This window comes from Lissotriton vulgaris, chromosome 8, assembly GCF_964263255.1.
Source record: "Lissotriton vulgaris chromosome 8, aLisVul1.2, whole genome shotgun sequence".
NCBI lineage: Eukaryota > Metazoa > Chordata > Amphibia > Caudata > Salamandridae > Lissotriton > Lissotriton vulgaris.
Genome location: NC_141696.1, coordinates 533,787,543 through 533,810,612, shown reverse-complemented (window position 1 = coordinate 533,810,612; position 23,070 = coordinate 533,787,543). Strand labels below are relative to the sequence as shown.

Sequence of the window (23,070 nt, the reverse complement as noted above, 5' to 3'; positions counted from 1 at the left end):
GCCCAGAGAATCCAACCAATCGGAATGAAGCACCCCTCCCCAGTACCTGGGAGTGGCCACACCCATGCAGGTGCACACCAACTGAACAAACAATTTAGCAGAGGTGAGAGGAGCACAGCATCCACAGCTAAGCAGTGCTACAGAATGGAGTCACATGAAGGCCCAAAGGATGGTGGGGAGCGCAAGAGAAAGATCAAGTTTAGCCAAGAAGAACTTCAGGTGGCAGTGGAGGAAATTGTAAGCCACTACAACCAGATTTTCGTGAGATAGTCTCTGCATGTTGCAGAGACTGTGAAGAGGAACATATGGCTTGGCATACAGGGCAAAGTGAAAGCCATTGGTGTGACCCACCGGGACATAGAGGACATCAAAAAGCGATGGTATGACTGGCGCATCATAACCAAGAGGAAGATTGCTGCACTAAAAAAGGATGCTGGACTGACAGGAGGTGGCAGGGGCAAAGCACCAAAGCTGACTGACTTGGAGGAGCTTGTAGAAACCACCATGGAGCCAGAAAGCATCCAAGGGATTGGAGACCTGGACAGCACAGCAAAAGCAACAAAGAAACAAGGTAAGAGGCATGTACTCTAATCCACAAACCACAACCTGAACCCGTACCCCACTGTGTAGAAACATCACACTGCTGCACAGCTCATACTTTGTGCCAGCAATCAATCATGGTACACGTAGTCATGAGTACATAGATGCAATGCATACACTACAAGACTCTGCAAGGCATGCCACACACATCACCAAACACACAATGTACACTGTGCAAAGGTGTGTAAATGATTTATTCAAGAAATACACACAGGTGAACAAAAACATTGACCCTATGTCAATTTGATTCCACAAGAGAGTCCTCACGCACTTCAGCACCAGCAAGGGAGGAGAGGGCACCAGCAGCTAAGAGAAGGGAGAAAGAGAAGAAAAAAACAGGTCACAGCGCTGTAGAAGGAGGCAACACCACCACCCAGGAAGCCTTATCACCAGAGCGAGCCACTACACCTGTCCCACAATCACCGTTGTTTTGGGACTCCTGATTTGTTAAGCACACTGCCTACAACCATAGCAACGTCCAGGTTGGCTATGCAGGGAAGGGCAAGTAGGACTGATGAGACCCCTCAGAGGATCCTGCAAACCTCTGATTCGGAGGATGAGGAAGTTGTACCTCAAACAAATGCACCTGTGGCCGACAAGGCCAGACCACAGATTACAGCAGGCGCTGCGCGCACCAGTGTCCTTGGCAGGAGGGCACGTGAGGGAGGCGAGGGGCAGGAGGGTGAGAGCGTCTTCTGTGGCCTGGAGGCCACAATGGTCAAAGTACAGCGCGTGCAGGCCAAAGCACTGTTAGCCGTGCATAGGCAGGTTCGCTGCATGAATATCAAAATGACCAACATGGACAAAGGAATAGGCCACATAGCATGTAGTTTGGAGGCAATATCAAAGGGGATAACAGACATCTCCACATACATGGGTGTACTGTCGGATAATTTGGTCAGGGATCATCTACAGCGTGGCAGGGAGCGGCAGTACATGCGGCAGCTGACAAAGGCAATTAACAGATTTGCGACAGCTACGTCACTACTTTGCCGACGCTCAATATCCATGCAGGATGAAATTGTGCACTGCTGCACAGACATGACACGGGGCATGGGAAGGGTGACCTCTGCGATGGAGCAAATGCTAACCAGTAACACAGGCAATGCTGGTGACACGGGCGTGGAGGAGACAGAGGGGTCAACCAGCAGGAGTGGCTCCAGCACACCTGTACCAGAGGTGCGCAGGAGCGACAGGCGTAGCCATGCTGAGTCTGGCCCCAGCCAAGATATTGATAGCCAGCCACATCAATCGCGCAATGTGGTGCGTGGACGTAAACACTGACCAATGCCGCAGTTCCACACAACTGCACACAGTGACGGCAACTGAGCACAAGCAGTCATGTACATATGCTTTGATGGACAATGGCTTTTCCCATGTGATGATGATGTAGTGACCATTAAACTACACCTGTCAAAGACTATACCTGTCTATGAGTCATACATTACCTGGAAATATCGACGTGTGATTTCTGTCCGTCTCAATCTCCCATCTGTTGCTGCTGGTCCTGTTGATTGGGGGTCTGCATGTTCTTGGTCATCATCAATGTTTTTGTGATGTGTCACCTCCACCTCTGTGCCTTCTTTGGTGGCAAGATTGTGCAAAATGGCACAGGTCACTATTATCTTGCACAACAGGATGGGGGTGTATTGTCGAGCACCTCCACTCTTGTGGAGGCAGCGAAACCTGCTCTTGAGGAGTCCAAATGTCCGCTCCACTACGTTGCGAGTTGACCTGTGTGCCACATTGTATCGCCTTTCGGCTCTGTTGGTTAGGTTGAGGTACGGTGTGAGCACAAAGGACCGCAGGGCATATGCACTATCGCCTAGGAGGGAATGAGAGGTACATGAGATACATTCGCATGTCACATTCATCTGCCATTCATTTTAGGGTGTGTTACACTTATTTACCTAGCAGATATCCATCACCAAAATTTCCATCAAGAAGCCTTGTGTATATTCCGCTGTTCTGGAAGATGTAGGAGTCGTGCGTGCTCCCAGGAAATTTGGCCACTATGTCTGTGATGATGTTTCCGGCATTGCATATCACCTACACATTGATGGAGTGCGTTGACTTACGGTTTCTGTAAATGTGTTCTTTGGCTGCAGGTGGGCATAGGGGAATGTGGGTGCCATCTATGCAGCCTATCACATGCGGGAAGTGTGCCAGTCCATAGAAATCAGTTTTTGTTTTTGCAAGTTCCGCAGGTGTGTCAGGGAACCGGATGTAATGTTCCATTTTCTGCGTCATGGCATCCAGAAACTTCCTAAACAAGCATTTTCAAAGCAATAGGTCTCGCATTTGCGAGAGTTTAAGCTATTGGCATTGTAAATGACAATGCCTTTCATTTATGTTTTAAAAACCAACACGTAAATAAAAGGCATTGCCATTTACAATGCCAATAGCTCAAACTCTCACAACTGCGAGACCTATTGCATTGCAAATGCTTGTTTTGTAAGCCGGCCAATTACATCATCAACATGCAATGTTTTGTAAGTTTGGTGCAGTGCAGTTTTTTCGAATTTGCACAACAAAGTGCTGGAGACTTTTATGGTTCTCTGTCCTCAAGGACTTTTTAGTAAATCTCGGCCAAAGGGTCCACCCAGAAACAACAGTGTGATAGCCCCCAGCACAGACGGCTTACAGGCAGCCAGTGTGAATGTCCTTTAATGGGATCATTCCAGGATGGGTGGGGAAGGATAAAGGCCAGCATCCTAATAGATCATAGAGTCCTATTGATGAGTGAGAACTGAACTACAGTCATACAGGGGAGGACTTCAACCATAGTGAATCCTCTTTCGAGGTCTAACCAAGAAAGATAGAGTAATCTGCAGGCATGCGCGTGTTACCGACAGCCAGCAATGCTGAATTAAACCCTGTGGAGGACCCTAGTAGGCAGTTGATTTTTCGCCAAACACCCGTCCCATCCTGAAAATTATCTCCTAATAACCAATGCACCTGATTTTTTCTTTTTTTACAAACTGAAAGCTGCCAGAAGATGAGCTTTGAAGAGACAAACTGTTCTGTGGAGCTGATCTGATGTATTTGGTTTATGTACTTTCAGTTATACTTTGATCCGTTGTCACGGGCCCCTAAAAGGAGTGGGGCCCTTAGGCCGAGGCCTACTTTGCCTATTAAGAAATCCGGAACTAGCAGCCAGGCAGTGACCCAAGGTTACAACCAGAGGTGGAGGTGCACAAAGAATCAAGGCAAAAAAGTGACAGACAAATGTGGCAAGTAAAAGAATGAGAAGCTTATGGCCTAATGCCCAGTTTACACAAATAACAGTCATTGCTAACTAGAACTTGAAATGGTTAAACGTGGGCCAAAATGTATCTTGTACACTCAAGATTCCCTCCTGGTGGGACTGTGAGGGACACAATGTGAATACCCTCGCTGCCTATGTGAGGCCATTTGGTAGACAGACAGGATGCACGAGGAGGGGACCACGTGACCTTTCTGACAGCGTACTTCCTGTTTGTGCCATAGTGGTAAGAGATGGGCTTAGATGGATGGGAGCAGAGGCCTGGGAACATCTTGGCCATGGTCTGACAAGAACTTCCGGTGTGTGATTATTTATAACCATCGCAAACTACCACACATTTAGGGAAAGGTTCAGAAATGCCAATAACTGCTCCCAGTCGTTCTCTGAGGTCATGTAAACTATTAGCCTTGTGTAAATGCAGGTATTGACCTGTCTCGGAGCACTGCAGTACTGCCGCAGAAGTGCTCCAGAGGCCAGTGGTGCATTAGGACTTTCTGGTGTCATTGCATAAGCAGAGGTGGACATGTGGTCACTTTGTTTTGCACCTATACACCGCTGACAACATACGCATATATCAAGCCTTGTTTCTGAGACCCTTCAGGACTCCTGCTTTTCAGAGGTACCGCTGAAATTAACCTGCAAAGTTCAGTTTGAAAATCAGAAATTCATTCACAGATGGGCAAATTCTTTAAAGTACGCGATTTATTTGCTTTTGGGATATTTTCACAAACATTTCCTCGGTGTGTGGCATATCTTTGTGTTGTGTCTTTTCGTGGAACTCACCAACCAATCACTGGGCACGCTATTTTTCTGCTGCATACCTTATCAGTAATAAATTAACACATCGTGACTTTTTGAGATAACCTGAGTCTTCCTAACCACATCTGGCTGCGGATATTTTTAATGACACACAATTAGAGGGCGGTTGTGCGGTCGCATCTCGTGCCACCCGGATGTGAATATGCAGCGGCTGCGCCTCCACCCCAGAACTGCCTACGACGCGCAGCACCTTCTGGTTTCGGAGAGGGGGCGGGGAGCAAGTGCAGGCGAAGCAACAGCTTCAAGGCCGAGCGCACAGCAGCGCCTTACATTCATCAGCGGTGCTGGCTGCACTAATGACAGCCCGGGCGCTCGTGCGGCCGCTTTCATTTTACGCTTCACACCCCACGAGCGGCCCGTGCCCCAGCTCTGCCGTGCTCCCAGGATCAGACTTACTGTAAAACGAGCGTCATTATTTTTTCATTACTCGGATGGGTGTGTGACACCTCTTAAATATCGCGCACGTTTACAGAAAATGCCAAAGAAAAACTTCTTGTCCGATGGCTCTGCGCCTTCATTTTCTCCTTCAGTGTTGGTTGTTTTAGGTTGGACTTCAGAAGTTAATGTGAACGTCTTTATATATTCATTATTTAACTGTATGTTTTGGAGTTTGCCCATCAATGTTATGCAGCTATGAAGGTCCAATGTGATTAGAAGAACATAAGAATGGTCCCACGCGGTCCAGGACAGCCCTCCTTCTCATAGTAAGGTATGCCCGTGAGGCCCTCATGGATATCGGATTCAAGCGGGACATTGTTTTGCGCTGGGAAAATGCTAACACCAGTATAATGTAAATATTAAATGCACCATTATTTCTGTAGGCAGCTGAGCTCCGTGCATACATTTGGGAGCAGGTGCATGACTAACGTGCGCTTAATAACACCTACTACTCTGAGGAGCACCGTAGTAACTGTGAGGTGTCTCCGGGGTTGAGATACTACTCGTCTCGTGCCCCGTTTAATTAATATGTAAGTTATATATCTGGCTTCTCCAATCTCCATGCATTAAGGGTCTCTCTCTGAACAGCATCTCCCTGTCTGCGCTGCTGACAGTCTCTCTCCATCACGAGCCCCCGATGCAGCGGACCAACTGCGGGGTCACCCGTGCTTAAAGTCCAGCCAAGACGCTCCATTTCGCAGTTCTCAAGGTTAATTGCAGCCCATAAGAGAGTCGCCGAGCGCACGATCACAACGCCATCCATCTTTCCCTTTCGCGCTCTGGTGACAGGATGTAAACATTTAAGAACAAGCCAGCAACAAAACAAAAAAAATGCGTGGTGAAAACGAGGCCTGACACGCAAATAGGATTTCCGGCCGGGAGAAAGGAGAGGCGTGACACGCACCTGAAGGGGCGGAGAAACAACGGAGCGGGCTGCGGAGTCTGGACACGGAGGGACAGGACGAGAGGAGCCGGTGAGGGGGGGCATCGAGGGACAAGAGGGGCGGGTGAGTTTGCCTGTATGCGTGTGTCTGTGTGCCTGCGTGTGTGTGTGTGTGTGCGTGCCTGCCTGCCTACGCACGTGTGTGAGTGTGTGTGCCTGTGCCTGCGTGCATTCACCAACGCGAAAGCGTGCGCGTTCACGAGGTCAAATCTCCGGCAGGAGAAGCTCGTGACAGTCTGCTGTCCACATTCCCCCAAAAGTGATCACATAAGTCGTTGAGACCTAGACAGCAAAGCTTTCGCTTTGCTTTCGTCTAGGCTCGACCTAAAAACGGGACAGACAGCTCTGGGATACACCACCTACTGCAGCTAGCACGCTCTGGTAGCTCCCAGAGGCAAGCAGGTGCAAGCTACATAGCACCTGCACGTGGGGTGGGATGGCGTGGGCCCCTGGGTGTTGGGTGATCCAGGTATGGGTGGAGGTCCCTTATTAGGCCCATGATGGTTGTGGGGTGCAGCCTGTACCTCTGAAGTATCTCAGCCTCAGTCAATTGGAACGGGTGATCCTCTGCCTGTACACCTGCTCCTCCCTTCTCCATACCCTCTGACCTGCAGCCTGTCGCCTTTGCCTCCTAGCAATCACATAGAATGCCGCCATTCTTGCAACACTGTTGCATTTTGGGTCAATTTTTATAGCCTGCACCTGGTTACCACCTGCTTTCAGTCCATGGTAAATACCGACTCTTAAATACCGAATTTCATTGAATTCAGTATTTTTCTCCTTTCCTACATCTCGATGGGCATTTTTTCCGAATCCTTATTTACCGAATCGGTGAATAAGAACTCAGTAAATAAGGTATCGGTAAATACAGATTCAGTAAATGTATAATCGGTAAATACAGAATTGTTATTTTACCGATTCATATTTTCCGATTCGGTACATTTCCGACACCTACATCTCGTTTTCTGAATACCGGTCGGTAACAGCCGATTTTACCGATTTTGGGCCGTTACCGACCGGTATTCGCCTACCTACATCTGGCCCTTTGTCTCTGATCCCGAACTGTCGACCCCTTAACCACGTTCATGGTTTTTTTTGCAAAAAATAATAAAATAGATTTAAACAAAAAAATTGAGGCAGTTACCGGACAGACAGGATGAAGTATCAGTTGAAGGTCTAGAACATTATGAAAAATAAATTACCCGTTTTCTTTTCCATCCATTCCTGTTATCTCATCAGGAATCATTTTATGAAGAGGTGAAATGTTACTGCTTAAGAAAGAGAAAGTGGGGATTTCAAGTTATTTTTCTCTGGCAGCCACACAGTTAGTGGCATGTACCCTACTCTAGATCTCAGGGGCCTGTGCAGGTTTCTGAATCATAAACATATGAATACGACCAACTTATTGCTGATCATCCACTCCTTTCCAAAGGCACCTCTTTTACGTTTATCAATCGGACATTTCAGTTTTTCAGTCAAATTACCATTGTTTGTTTCATCTGAATTGTGAGAGGTTGAGGGCACTACATATTAACCCCTTGCAAGCTCATGACGAGCTGAGCTCGTCATGAGCTACAGTGCTCCGGTGCTCATGACGAGCTGAGCTCGTCATGGCCTTTAGAACGCTCACACGCTGGGCAAATTCCCCTGCTGTGCTGAGCGCTCTAAAGAAACGGGTGCGGCCGTGACGAGCTCAGCTCAGCTCAGCTCGTCACGAGCACAGGAGCACTGTAGCTCATGACGAGCTGAGCTCGACATGAGCATGGGAGCGCTGCGCTCGCTCCCCCTCCCCCCAGCACAGCAGGGGAATGTGCCGAGCAGGGAAGGGGTTAAAGGATTTACTGTCTATAGTTTTTTGGTGCCACAACCACTCCTTTCAGCAGAGGACTGTTGCACAGAGTTCGACAAATACAAAAATATGTTCACACATATTCGATGGTGTACTCTACTCTTCTATGGGAGGGTCTCCAAGCTGAAAACCAGTGTACTCATAGTAACCTGATTTACAAAATCTACTATTGTTAAATGACTTTTATCAACTGCATTCCTTTTTCCTGTATGTTCCACAGAAAATTCTCACCAGCGGTTCTGACACTCAAGAATGTCAGCGAAACCCTGACTTTGTCTTTTTCACTTCTTTCACTAACATTAGGAGCCAATAATGAAGAAGAAAGAAAGCATGCTCTTTTCAAAATCCTGCTGGATGTGCAATGACCAAATCAGATTTGTACATGTCTCAAAACTGCTGACTTACAAGATAGAGGAGGAGGTTCATTTGTTTGTGTATTAATTTCTTTTGTATGTCAAGTGCTTTCTTGCGTATACCATTTCAGGTAGGCCAGGTGGAATCATCCTCTTGTCTGCCCTGGAGACCAACTTAAAGTCCAGGCTGAGGAGGAAACCTTCTCTACTTCAAGTATGTCAGTTTAACAATCACATTGCTCACTAATGTCACACAGACACATTTGATCAGCCGCCAAACTATGATCCACGTTCTGCTTGCAGGTGATGGTTCTAAAAGAACCAGTAACACCATTTCACTCTAGTCAGCAGTTAACCTTTTCAGCATGCAGGTGCACCCACACACAACTTCTGCCTCACCCTCTCTTAATATTGAAATTTAAGAGGTAGTTTACCTTATCTTTTTTATCCCTGTCTTAATATTAAGCTCCCCCAGTTGTATAACAAGCATTTGCAATGCAATAGGTCTCGCATTAGGAACGTTTGAGCCATTGGTATTGTAAAGGACAAATTTTTTATTTATGTGTTGGTTTTGAAAATAGCGAAATTAATAGCTTTGGGGCATATGTAGGTAGCCGTTTGCGATTCGCAAATGCCAAAATTCGGCGAATTTCGGCGTTTGCGAAACACAAACTGCGTTTTGTTATGTTGGTGCCACTTAGCAAATAAGGAATCGCAAAAATTGCGATTCCTTATTTTGCTTATAGCATTTAAGGAATCACAATTTTGCGATTCCTTAAATGCTATGTAGTGGTGCTTTTAAAATTGCGATTTTTGCAAAATGAATCGCAAAATACCACCTACTTCAAGTAGATGGTATTTTGCGATTTCCTTCAAAAATGCATAAAAAAAAATTCTAAGTGCAATGTGGCGCACAGACATTCCCTTAGGGCATGTATGTGCGCCACATGTACTTACAGGCACATTCCAGGGGTGCAACAGGTGTCCTTCGGACACCCTGGCACCCTTGGAATTGCGATTCTCAAATTGAGATTTTCTCATAGACAATCGCAATTTGAGAATGTATCCCCATTCATTCCTATGAGCCTCTTAGCCCTAGGAATGAATTGGACACTCATTCCTTAATTGCGATTCGCAATTTGCTAATCGCAATTAAGGAATGTTAGAGATTCGCAAAATAATTGTGAATTTTTACCTACATTCCATTTTGCTATTCTCAAATAGCGATTCCTTAAAAATCGCTATTTGGGAATCGCAAAATAGAAATTACCTACATATGCCCCTAAGTCATTTACAATGCCAATAGTTGTAACTTTCGTAAATGTGACACCTATAGCATTTGTAATGCAATATGTGCTGTATTTACGTGACTAGATGTATTGCTATTACAAATAGCAATAACTTAATTTTTTTTAATAATTAATACTTAAATAAAAGTTATTGTAATGTATAATGGCAATAGCTTAAACTTGTGTAAATAACTTTTGTGAAGATTATGTTCAGTGTATTTTATTGTGACGAAAATCCAAGTACAGAAGTGAAATATTAACATCTTTTTGTGACATTTGTAATAAAGCTTGAAACATTGAGAGAACATATTTGAACCAGTTGTTGAATGGTTGCACAGATTGATTCACTTGAAACATTGAGAGAACATATTTGAACCAGTTGTTGTTGAATGGTTGCACAGATTGATGCTGTGGTGGCGCTGATTGATGTTGTGGTGGCGACAAGTGATGTTGTGGTAGCTCATAGTGATGTTGTGGTGCCCCTGAGTGACGCTGTGGCATTCATCGATTCTGTGGTAGCTCATAGTGATGTTGTGGTGCCCCTGAGTGATGCTGTGGTGGTGCTGAGTGATGCTGTGGTGATGCGATAGATAGATAGAGTGAAGGCGATAGATAGATAGAGTGAAGGCGATAGATAGATAGATAGAGTGAAGGCGATAGATAGAGTGAGGGCGATAGATAGATAGAAGGCGATAGATAGATAGAGGGAGGGCGATAGATAAATAGCGGGAGGGCAATAGATAGATAGAGGGAGGGCGATAGATAAATAGAGGGAGGGCAATAGATAGATAGAGGAAGGGCAATAGATAGATAGATAGATAGATAGATAGATAGATAGATAATAGATAGATAGATAGATAGATAGATAGATAGATAGATAGATAGATAGATAGATAGATAGACAGATAGACAGACAGAGTGAGGGCGATAGATAGATAGATAGATAGATAGATAGATAGATAGATAGATAGATAGATAGATAGATAGATAGATAGATAGAGTGAGGGCGATAGATAGATAGATAGAGGGCGATAGATAGATAGAAGGCGATAGATAGACTGATAGAGTGAGGGCGATAGATAGATAGATAGATAGATAGATAGATAGATAGATAGATAGATAGATAGATAGATAGATAGATAGAGTGCGATAGATAGATAAGGTGAGGGCGATAGATAGATTGACAGATAGCCAGAGTGAGGGTGATAGATATAGGGAGGGCAATAGATATAGGGAGGGTGATAGATAGAGGGAGGGCGATAGATAGATAGAGGGAGGGCGATAGATAGATAGAGTGAGGGCGATAGATAGATAGATAGATAGATAGATAGATAGATAGATAGATAGATAGATAGATAGATAGATAGATAGATAGATAGATAGATAGATAGATAGATAGATAGAGTGAGGGCGATAGATAGATAGATAGATAGATAGATAGATAGATAGATAGATAGATAGATAGATAGATAGATAGATAGATAGAGTGAGGGCGATAGATAGACAGATAGCAAGAGTGAAGGCGATAGATAGAGTGAGGGCGATAGATAGAGTGAGGGCGATAGATAGACAGATAGCTAGAGTGAGGGCGATAGATAGATAGATAGAGGGAGGGCGATAGAGGGAGGGCGATAGATAGAGGGAGGGGATAAATAGAGGGAGGGAGGGAGGGCGAAAGAGGAAGGGCAATGGATAGATAGAGGAAGGGGGATGGATAGAGGGAGGGCGATAGATAGAGTGAGGGCGATAGACAGAGTGAGGGCGATAGATAGAGTGAGGGCGATAGATAGAGTGAGTATATATAGACAGATAGATAGAGTGAGGGCGATAGATAGATAGAGGGAGGGCGATAGAGGGAGGGTGATAGATAGAGGGAGGGGATAGATAGAGGGAGGGAGGGCGATAGAGGAAGGGCAATGGATAGATAGAGGAAGGGGGATGGATAGATAGAGGGAGGGCGATGGATAGATAGAGGGAGGGCGATAGAGGTAGGGCGATAGAGTCAGGGAGGGCGAGAGAGTGAGGGAGGGCGATAGAGTGAGGGAGGGGGATAGAGTGAGGGAGGGCGATAGAGTGAGGGCGATAGATAGACAGATAGAGTGATGGCGATAGATAGAGTGCAATATATAGAGTGAGTGCGATAGATAGACAGATAGAGTGAGTGCGATAGATAGAGTGAGGGTGATAGATAGATAGAGTGATGGCGATAGATAGAGTGTGATAGATAGAGTGAGTGCGATAGATAGACAGATAGAGTGAGTGCGAAAGATAGAGTGAGGGCGATAGATAGAGTGAGGGCAATAGATAGATAGAGTGAGGGCGATATAGTGAGGGCAATAGATAGAGCGAGGGCGATAGAGGGCGATAGAGTGAGGGCGATAGATAGATAGATAGAGTGAGGGCGATAGATAGATAGAGTGATGGTGATGGATAGAGTGTGATAGATAGAGTGAGGGCGATAGATAGCGTTGTACAGCAGATGGCGCTTTTGGCACATCAGTAACACGTGTGGCGTTGCTTGTGTAACTGAGGAGTTGCTATTCATTTCTGTGCTCAAAGTATGTGAAGAAAAGAATTGTTCGTTTATAGAAATTATGGCCGTTTGTTTCTCAAGAATACTGGATAACAACTGCTTCTACCATTTAACACAGAAACTATGTTTTCTTATCTGGACTTATAGTATCATACGTAAAAAAATAAATGCCACCCAGAACAGTATCAGCCCGCAGACTCACAGAAGCATACGCACTAATGGAAGCAAACCGAGCTCGCAGCTCTCAGTCAGAGAGGATGTGGCGCAGCAGCCAGAGCTGCCAACTCCGGAGCTGGGGATCAGGGTTCGAGTCTCGGCATCGGCTCAACATCCTGTGACTTTAGGCACATCACTTAATCTGCCCGTGCCCATGGACATCGCCTGGATACCATCAAGGGTTATAGACAGGGCTATATAAACCTACAACTTTAGTTGAGTAGGGGCGTATCTTCCTTTGGTGCAGCAGGTGAAGTTTCACCGGACCAGAGGTCTGAGGGGCCCAAAGTACCCCTATTATTGCTGTATTTCACAGTTCAGACAGCGCCAAGAAAGCCCATATCCTTCCTTGCACTAGGGTCCAAGACACACTATATATGCTACTAGTACTGAGAGGAACGAAGTCACAACGCCCGCAACTATTCAACACGTGGCAAGTTCTTAATTGTCTGATCCGAGGTCACCACACTTCTACTTAATTGCCTGATCTGAGGTCCCCACACTTATACTAGTAGCAGACTGCATTTTAACCTATCAGAGTGGTAGGCCAAACATTCCCTGCAGACTCTAAATACAGGAGTTAAACACTTGTTAAAGGAGTTTTGTTATTGTAATGTATTATACTTTTCTGTTACTAGTAAACAAACTGTGTAAGGAAAATCTAAGTTGATGGAGAACAGATGAGCTGACACAAAAGTGGCCACCTAAAAGAGACAACACCATTGGATAGCCATCTTAAGATCAGAACTAATGCACTAGCCTTAATAAAGGTATTTAAAAAAAAAAAAGTCTGCAGCACAAAAAAATAGCAACTAGGAATAGCATTATGGACAGAATGGATATAGGAGATAAACTACTGAATATTTGAATACAACATTAAGTGTGATGATTGGGTCTACTTTCAAGGTGTAAAATATTCCCTCAAACACTCAAATCCAGGCACTCTATTGAAGGACCAAACAACCACATGAGATGAGACAATATTCCTCTGGGGAGATGTTAAAGGCGACTCTATGTATATATATGTTTAAGTATTAGCAATAATAAGTCAATAAACAGCTGCACTGGCAAGCTTGGCGTTAAATCTCCAACATAGCAGCTTGGCACAGCCAAATTTATTAGCATGGAATTTGTGCTGCTGTGAACGTTACTTCCTGTGACCATCCTCTGATAAGCATAAGGGCCAGATGTGCCTACGGAAAGTTGCCACCCAGCAGTTCACCAGCAGGAGCTTATTAATGTTTGTTCCAAGAACCGTTTCATTAAACCAAAACAAAAGAGGGGGATTAAGCGATTGGGCAGGGCCAGCACTTACACTATAAATCAGGTGATACAGTTCAGATTTTAAGCCTCTGGAGACTTTGAAACATTCTCTCTCTGAAAAAGGGCGTGTGGAATCTTCATCAAAAAAAGGTTGCTGCCACACCTATATTTTAAATTATAAGCACAGTATAGCATACTAATCAATTTGTATCATTTTTTTCCCTCCAAGAGATCCTTCTCTATTGATATGTCTTTTTTTTAACCAGAAATCTCATTTTTATCTTTGAACTGCATTACTTGAAAGTTATTGAAAGCTACCCGGCATATTTTTACAATTCTGCTTAATAAGGTTTTATTTTATTTAGGAAGAGAAATATGTTCCTCTATGTCTCTGTCTCACTAATTTCTGCCTGAATTTTCTTCAACAACAAGGATATCCTGAAATGAAATATGTCTGACTACTGCTAATATTTCTAATACATCGCCTCTTTCTTTTACAAGAACTCACAAAATGATGGAAAACTAGTAACCGTGCCCTATCAGAAAGCAGATTTAACTGAAACGGCAAGCAAGAGTCTTGTTTATTAATGATGTAAACATAAAAGACATCTGTTAATAATGTACAAACTGAACTGCAAAGGCACTAGAAAAAAAGATTTAAATACTATTGCCAAAAGAGAATGGTGAATCAGCTGCTGCAATCAGGCACAACGATGCTGTTCACTTCCCAGGCCTGACTCACCACAGATGGTCATTTTCAATCATCTGCTGAAATGGCGGGGCTCTTTTTCCCTCTGAGACTTCACAAGCTTTCATATTTCTGTGCTATGCCTTCAACTGGGGAAGATGTGCCTCCTGTTAGTAAAAATATTCTGTCACACTTTTTCACATCTGTAGCCTGAGCGTACACAGGCTCCAAGTACAAAGAGGTCCTGAGCTCACTGAACAACTTAAGGACTGTAACTCGCAGTTGGCAACCACTGACTCTTTCTTTACCAGAATGGTTGAAGGCTAGTTTTCCTGTACACTGTGTCATTCTAATCTCACCCACTTTAGTTCCCATTTGACACTTGTAATCACTCACATTGCCACCAGCAGCCTGCTCTTAGCCAGATAATGGTCTGATACTTATCCTCCCCAATCTTAATAAATATAAGTTGTAACATAATATTTTAAGGATATATGAAGTTATATATTCGGCACATTACTTATCTCAATGTCTGATGGCTCGGTGCATTTTTCTACTGTGGTCCGTTGCCTGCTGGTTCCCCCCTGTGCTAAAGGTTGATGCAGGTGCCATCTGATCCTCGGTGCCACCCATCGACGGACGCCTTGCTCCTTCCGAGACTCCTGACAATTTAATGGATCAAAGTCTATCTTGTATTTCCCAGCCATTGTTTGTTATATTATGATCGATAAGTGTCATCTTTTCTTTCCTCGGTTTTCCATTAACTTCCCCGTAGTTCACTGCAAGATTCACTGTTGTCACCCTGTGCTGCGGACGTGTAGTTCAGCCTCGCAGCACTCCCGTCCGCTGATCGGTCGCTGGTTCTGAGGGCTACGATTGATGGGTGACAGCTCGTATCCCCCCTGCCCCCTCCCCTCAGTGTCCTCCTCAACCGGTCGAGCAACGAAGACAACAAACAGACCGAAAGTCTGGAAGCTTCTCCCTCGAGGCGCGCAGAGGAGGCTAAAAATCTGCAAACGACTGCAATGTTCTCCTCAAAAGTGGCAGTTTTTGTACCGCCTGTTGGTCATCCTTCGCCTTCACCCCCTGGGGAGCACCAGTGAGACAGGCGGCCGGAAGTCAGCGGGGGCCGGTGACGGGAGGGGGTTGAGTCAACAAGTGAAGTAATATCTACGGAAACGGCTTTTATGTATTATCTCCGACCCCCTCCTGCGAGGTAAGCTCTTCACTGGAATGGGGCAGCGGCACAGCAGCAAGAAATGAAGAGTCACCATGGGAAACTCTGCAAAAATGTCTACCCCGACCCAGCTCTACTTTGATCTCTGTTTAGGGTACGTGCTTTGCCTGGCTTTTCTTGGCTTCCCTTGCTGTGGCCTACCACCACGGAAATGCAAAGTCCGCTGCACCTTAGGACATGACCCCGTGGCTTTTCCACCGAGGTATAAACACATATCTGACTAGCCCAGTGAGTGGGGAAGGGGGGGGGGGGGCGTGTGTGTAGGTGTGTGTATGTGTGTGCGTGCGCCGGTATTGCATGCGAGCCAAGCGGAAGCAGGGGCTGTGTGTGCGCGTTGGAGAAGCGCGTCCACAGACCCAAATCTGCACGTGCAACGGTCTGTCTCCCCTGGGAGGCAAAACAACAACAATAGGTCTCACTGGCGACAGCACTTTCGCGCTGAAACGCCAGGCGAGACCTAAAAACTGCCTCTGTTCCTGTTCCCCTTAGTTTGTATGAGCCCGGTGTGTGTTTCTTTTTTTGAGCCTGTACTGCAGCAATTGGGTGATGGGTGAGGAGGGTTCAAGGGGGGGGTTAGGACAAGTGCTGTTTTCTGACTTCGTCTCATTTGGGCTTCTCCCTCATGACACTCCTCTTCTTGAGCAGACCAGCTTCTTGGCACTAAGATGCAGCTTGCACCCCATCCTTAAGTTGGGTCTCTGCTCACAGCCCTTGTGTAACACTCCTCATCTCTTATCAGAGCCATAGCAATATTTATCCTCTATTGTTACCCTGCACCTATCACTAGTGTTCCACAAAAATTACATTTCTCTAGTGCTTCGCACACTTGTGATTGTGAATATGATTCTCAGTATCTCATACTAAATTCCTAGTTTGTCCTTAAATAAGTCTGTGTTCATCCATGCCTGCTTGAATATTTAATTATGTCAGAGAAATTAGCAGAAAATTAAAATTTCATGTTATGTGAAATTCATAAAATGTTAAGATATTTTGCATACTTTTTGCCTGCAGGAGACTGGTTTGCACAGAAAATGATTTGCCTAGACCCATGTTCTGCTAGAACCACACTCTTGCTGGTATCTCACTAGACTTTGTATGCAAGAAGTGCCAGGCTAGATACCAGCAAACCACATTACATTACACCCTCAAAACAAAGTATCCTAAAATGTTTATTGAGTTTCTTAAAAAACAATTGCACAGCACTAGTTTAATCTCTTTTGCATTTCCTTTTCATTAAATGTAAATGTAAAGGTACATGTATTTATATAGCGCAAATCACTGACCGAGGTCGGTATCTAAGCGCTTGCTTAGGGAACCCGTCCTGGTATTCCCCTGTGAGATAACCCCGGCAGGGTATCCACAAGGTAAAAGCCAGGCATCCCGCCACTCAACCAGCACCACTATTCTCAGCCACTCATAAAATCTAGCACTCACAATTCTATTCACAAGACTGCTGACTCCCACAACTCACTAACACTCAACAACACCAACTCACAAAACCAGAACCCCAGAGAGTGTCACTGTTTATTTAATACTTCAGTGCATTCAGATCGTGTATGTTATCTACCATGTGTGGCAGCTATTGCAGAATGCGAATTTGAAGCTGTGGTTTGTGCATAAATTGGGATTGAGGGAATGAGGGAAACTGTGGTTATCACCTCACAGACTCTGGCTACTGGTAAGAATGTGCATGTTTGCGACCGTTAACCTTGGCATAAGTCATTGAATCCTCATTACTTTTTTCTTGAACATCCCCTTGCAGCACTTCATCATAAATCCTAGGTTCAATGTGACTTAGCATGTTCTTTTCCAACTCAGAAGGGGGGAGTCCTTGGGGGTGTGTAGGTTATTGATGCATCTCTCAAGTGGAATATGTAGTTCTCCATAATTTTCTTGGCAAGGAGAATGGCATGTGCGTTGATTACTTGCCACGCATTGGAGCTTGTGTCCATCGCACTTTCTGGAAGGGAAGTCTCAGGTGAGTTACTTGAGGAATATCCCTTGTTATTTTTCAATTGGTGTTGGGATTATTGATATCCATGGTTGATCCTGTGAATATGATGCATGTGCTTTATTTTCTTAATATATTTACAAGCAAAGGCTTAAACCTTTTTTCAAACTTAGTGTGCCTCACAAAGCGATTTTTATACCGGCAATAAACATAACAAACAAGTTACTTACCTTTGGTAACAATATATCTGTAAGAGACCTAGATTAGTTATTGATTCCAAACCTTAGAATTACCGCAGGCATCAGACTGGATTTGGAGAATATTTCTTCAGCAGTACCCCTGCGTGTCGGTAGGTGGTGTTTGACGACTCCGCATTCGTCGTTGGCGCCGTGGTCACCCCAAAAACATTGCAGTATCCACTTAGACGCCCCTCCTGCGCGCAGACCTCAGTTATTTACACAACATTTCACGCCAGAATCGCAGAGCCATGCAAGACACTGACCACTGGTGCACAAAACTAGGGCCCTGCAAGGAAGTCCCTTACCCTAGAAGTTAGTTAGCAGACAGGGAGGATAGGTGGGGTGGTGAGGAATCCATAATTGATCCATGTCTCTTACAGATATATCATTACCGAAGGTAAGTAACCTGTTCATCTCAAAGAGACAATTAGTTATGGATTCCTCACCTTAGAATACATACCCTAGCAATACCAACCCCGGAGGTAGGTCTGCAAACCAAGTCCACACCCTAAAGTCCTGGAGAACTGAAAGGTCAAAGCTGTCTCTCCGGACTTGGCTATTCAGGGTGTGGTGTTTGGTAAACGTGTGCAGTGAAGCCCACGTAGCTGCCTGGCAGATGTCATGAAGGGGGACTCCACGTCCCAAAGCAGAAGTGGCTGCCTTTGCCCTGGTGTAATGGGCACACAACCCCACTGGAGGTTCCTGGCAGCTCCTTTTTTGCTAAGGAGTAACAGATTTTGATGCAAAAAACAACCCAACACCTGATTCCCTCTCAGAAGCTCCTTTTCATCAGAGCGGTTCTGGACACAGCGCAGTTTCCTCCCGAGCAGCGAGTCCGGGATATTCGGGCTATGATTCCTATCTTTCAGCCTCTGTTCGTTAGTCACCACTGCACACCAATTGCAGTGGTGACTAACGAACTAGGATTGGGTCAACAGCAGATCCCTCTCCATTCCCCAACTGGAGTTCACAGTGGGTGACAGATGCATCACTTCTGGGGTGGGGCGGACACATGGCAGAGGCAGAGTCCGCAGGGTCCGAAGGCGGGCCGGCGGAGTCGAGCTGCCCAAAAATAGAATGGAGAGCTTCGTAAAAACTAATAAAGTTGTGAAAGGGTCGCTTTAGCTCCTGGAAAGGTAGGGAGGCTCAGAGTCGACCCAACAGGTTTCGCGGACGGAGCTGGATGACTACCTTCCATATCCCACTTTGGCCGACGTTCAGGGAGAACACAAAGAGCGACGTGCTTCTATGCCTGTGCTTCAACTTACCCGAACACGAAGACTTTGACGAGGAATGGTGGTAATGGCTCCGCGACCTGGTCCTGCAGCGTCCCTCTCGACCGTGACCTCGAGCGCACGGAGCCGACTGCCGGGCCTCCTGAAGCTTTCGGGACCACTCCCGCAAAGTATTGTAAATGTAAATGTATAGGCATTTATATAGCGCACTACTTACCCGGAGGGTCCCAAGGCGCTTTACCGCTGCGAAACCCTTCCTGGTTTCCCTGAGAGATGGTCCCTTAATTGGTATCTCCAGGGTGAGACCAGGCATCCCCGGCGGTCTGGTGGGGCCGTTAGTGAAGATGAGGCAAGCTAATGCCCAGAGTTGCCGAGTGTGATCGCTGATCAGAGTGGGCACCGAGGCGAGAGAATTATCGAGTCCGCTGACCCTGGTCCAGAAACCTGCCGCGCCGGGAATCGAACCCTGGTCCCGGGCCTTCCTCTGCTCTCGGGTCTGCCGCCTCTAACCAGTGAGCCACACTACTTCACTGCCATGGCCATGGTTGTGGTCGCGCTCCAGGCACCAGAGGCACACAAGATGGGGCTCCGACATCAGCTTGTGGCAAGAGCCACAAGGCTTGAAGCCGGTCCGTCGAGATGACATCCCTGTACACCAGGAGTTGTAACGACTTAAAAATGATGTAGACAAAAAGTCGCAAAAATAGAGTCAAAAAGTGACTCGAGGTACCGCCCTCTCCGGATTTGCGCTGGCTGGCGCAGAAAAGTAAAGAATTGACGTCAGAGCGCAAGGGCAGCGTTTAAGTAGATACCATGACATCATTCTGGCGATCACGACACCAACAAAGAACGTGATGTCGACCAACGCCACCTACTGAAGTGCAGGGGTATTTCTGAAGAAAAATTCTCCGGATCCAGTCTGACGCCTGGGGGTAATTCTAAGGTGAGGAATCCATAACTAATTGTCTCTTTCAGATCATGTAATCTGTATCTAATTCTTAAGTTTAGGTGCTAGTGCTCAGCAGATACTTCTTCCGTTCTTTCTAAATTTTCTGAGCAATCACCCAGAAATGTCTATGAGAACTTTCTTCAATCCAAATCAGCACAGTAATTGTCACTGTTTCTTGTCTTACTTTGCAGAAGTTCAAGATGAGCTTGACATGTACCTTAATCATCTACAGCAAAGCACAGCCCAAACATCAAACCTGCCTCCGATATGTGTCAAGTCCGCGCCTCGCCATGTCTTCAGTGCTGTCCATTCTACTAGGGACATTCTCTCGCTGGTGGCCAAGGCAAAGGGTTTGGATGCTCCAAGTGAGTTTTTGAAGGTTTATGATCATTTTGTTGCTGTTTTGTTTGACATACGTCAAGCTGGTTGCAAGGGAGAGCATGATACTTCAGCATTTGCATTTAAAAAAAAAAAAAACTGGTCTGGTCTGCAGGAGATTCCTGTTTTCTTCAGGTTTTAACAGCCAATCCCTCGCCTAACAGACATATCCTCTAACGTTTGCATATGTCCAAAGGTTCTTCATCAAAATGTACATTTCCAATCATGTAATGAAATTGAATCCATAAAATAGTACAACTTTTTTTTCTTTTTTTCCCTTTGATGACTATTTGAGCCAGTCAACTTTTTAACTGCCCTTCTCTCTGCTCACCCAAAGCTCTGTTTTTCTTTTTGACTTTAAAGGTCTATCCAGCAATCTACAACACACCATTGCTCCTTAAACTATTTCCTTTTCACCAATTAATAGATTGTCACAAGCAGGCCATAAATGATATTGGTTGCAAAAGATGTTGCGCTGTTTTGACACAACTCGTGCTGTCTATGTATCTACAGTACGTGAGTAAAAACTTGTACATTAACCTTTTTTTACCATCTAATTGCTAGGCTGGTCTTTTTGAGAATCCGCATAGCTTCGTAGGCTTGCTATTTTTTATCAGATTTGCCCCTGTTTAGTGATGATTGTATTCCACTGTGACAACTTTGTTTGCTTAACGGGGTTTAAAAGATTTCAGAAGAATGAATAGTTTACCTTGTTGGGTGAATATAGGAATATAGGAAGATCAAAGGGATATGTGTAGCTGTTGAATATTTAGTTTCAAGCTAATTTATCCTTTACCATGAGAGCACTGCCACTAGTCGGCAGGTAACAAGGTAAGGTAAATTTTATTGTTTAGTTATTTAAAACCATAACAATTTTGACAGAAGGAAACAAGGTTAACACAAGCTTCATTGTTAAAATAAGACTTAATCAACACTTCATCCAACATTAATTTATAGTACCTAAATGGACCAATAATTTGTAATAATTTAAAAGCGTAACATGCATCAGGCTAGCAAGGGCTAGAAACTACAGTCTTCATTACAGACATAAACTTTCATTGTAAAATTGATTCAATGTGCAAAATTTGTAAGATAAATGCAAACTACATTCTTGAATTGAGGCGTAGTAAGTACTAGATCCTAAAATTGATACAATGTACAAAGTGAGCCAGTAACTTTTCAAATTGTAAGCGCATACAGTGCATTGTGCTGGCTAGGACTATCACATTAGGCCTTCCTTTTTATCCAGATAGCCAGCTAGAGACTGTTGAAAGTATGAAAGTATAAAAAAGGTGCAATGTACTACATGGCAGAGCCCTGAAAATTCTATATCCACGAGGTATTCTTATTCATGCCTTTATAGCATCCGTTAGGAATTTCATAAATTAAGCATTAACTGGACATGTGTCACACTTAGACATGTTGCTATTGCATTTTGACATTGCCTGATTCCTGAGAGGTGAAATACAGGAGTTAACCAATAATGGTTCAAGTCCTTCAGTTTGTTACACACACAAACTGCATGCAACAATTATTTGAGTTTATAATTACACAGCCTACAGTTAAAGGCCTCTAGACCTTTCAGTTGTCCAGATTTATAGGCTTTAAGGGGTATAATGCTGCATCTTAGCCAGATGAGGCCTTTTTTCAGCCCGGGACTCACAGGGCAGGATAAAAGGACAGCCTCCCAATGGACTGATAGAAAGAAATACACAGATTCACATGGGCCTTTGCTGATAGTTCCTGTTGATCATCATCTACAGACCTTAGCCCTGTATTTTTTGTAAGCAACTTGCCACCTAATTTTGGTGGAAAATTCAGATCAATGATTTCTTGAGCACCCACGGAGAAGAATAGATTCATTGCATATACTTTCTGTGCAAGGTTAGTATTCTGCATGTGCAGCCTTAAGCTTGAAATAGTAATTTAAGAATCTGTTTTCCCCAAGGTCATTTGCTTGCTTAAGTTGAATTCTATGTCAGGACCGGAGGCTTCGGATTATGCCATTCTTTCATCGCTTTATTCTCTACAGCAGCAAGAAAAAATATACCACAAACTACTTTTCCCATGAACATTCGGGAAAAAAAACAAAGTCAACATGAGTCCTATCACAGTGTCCATGCACCGGTGGCTCCCATCATGCTCCGCTTTTCTTGCCTCCTCCTCTTTCTTCGCTGCTCGCAGCAAGTTAAGTTGTTTTTTTCCTTCTCTCCTGGGTTTTGGGTTCTGTGTGGTACACTTAGGCCTTTGGCCAGGTGTCGGTTCTGTTATTTCTTCACAGATTCCCCTCTTCGGTCGCGGGACGCCTAGTGCGCTCCTTACGCGATTCTGGTGCCCAGTAGTGTGCGGTGCGGTGGTTTTGCCGCTAGGGGCCGGTGTCTCGTCTGCTGAAGGGCCGTTCCCAGGTGCTTCCAGAGTGTTCTGGCGCGGTCCTGTCACCAGCGGGTAGCCCGTGCCCAGCCTCCCGGCTCTGACACCCTGCGGGGTCGCAATTAGGCCTTCCCTTGTTTTTCTTGACGCCCTGTGGGTTGTACTCTGCTTTCGAACACCCTTCGGGGTCGTAACTGTGCCGTTGTTCGGCGTGGGAACGCTTTGCCGGGGGGCGCCCCAGGACTCTGAGGGCTGTAGCGTTTCCAGGGCCAAGCCCGTTAATTGTGCGCCTTTGGCCACCCATATCGCTGGGACACCCCAGACCATAGAGTGCCCTGTGGCGGGTCATTTTGGTTTTTTCCTTACGCCCCCCCTGCTTGAGCCTAATTGACCTCGCCATGCAGAGGGACGCGGACCAGTACCCAGAGGAGGACCCTCTGAATTACGTCCCCTTC

The 23,070-nt window shown here is 45.2% G+C and overlaps 1 protein-coding gene across 3 annotated transcripts in view; it reads left to right on the top strand.

Moving 5' to 3' along the window:
• Positions 1-23,070, top strand: part of PHKA2 (phosphorylase kinase regulatory subunit alpha 2) — an 852,423-nt gene that overhangs the window by 595,796 nt on the left and 233,557 nt on the right. For all 3 annotated transcript variants that reach the window (XM_086934344.1, XM_086934343.1, XM_086934345.1), the window contains one exon: positions 20,059-20,232. In XM_086934344.1, the coding sequence (XP_086790470.1) occupies positions 20,059-20,232 (174 nt within the window). The remainder of the gene's footprint in view (positions 1-20,058; positions 20,233-23,070) is intronic.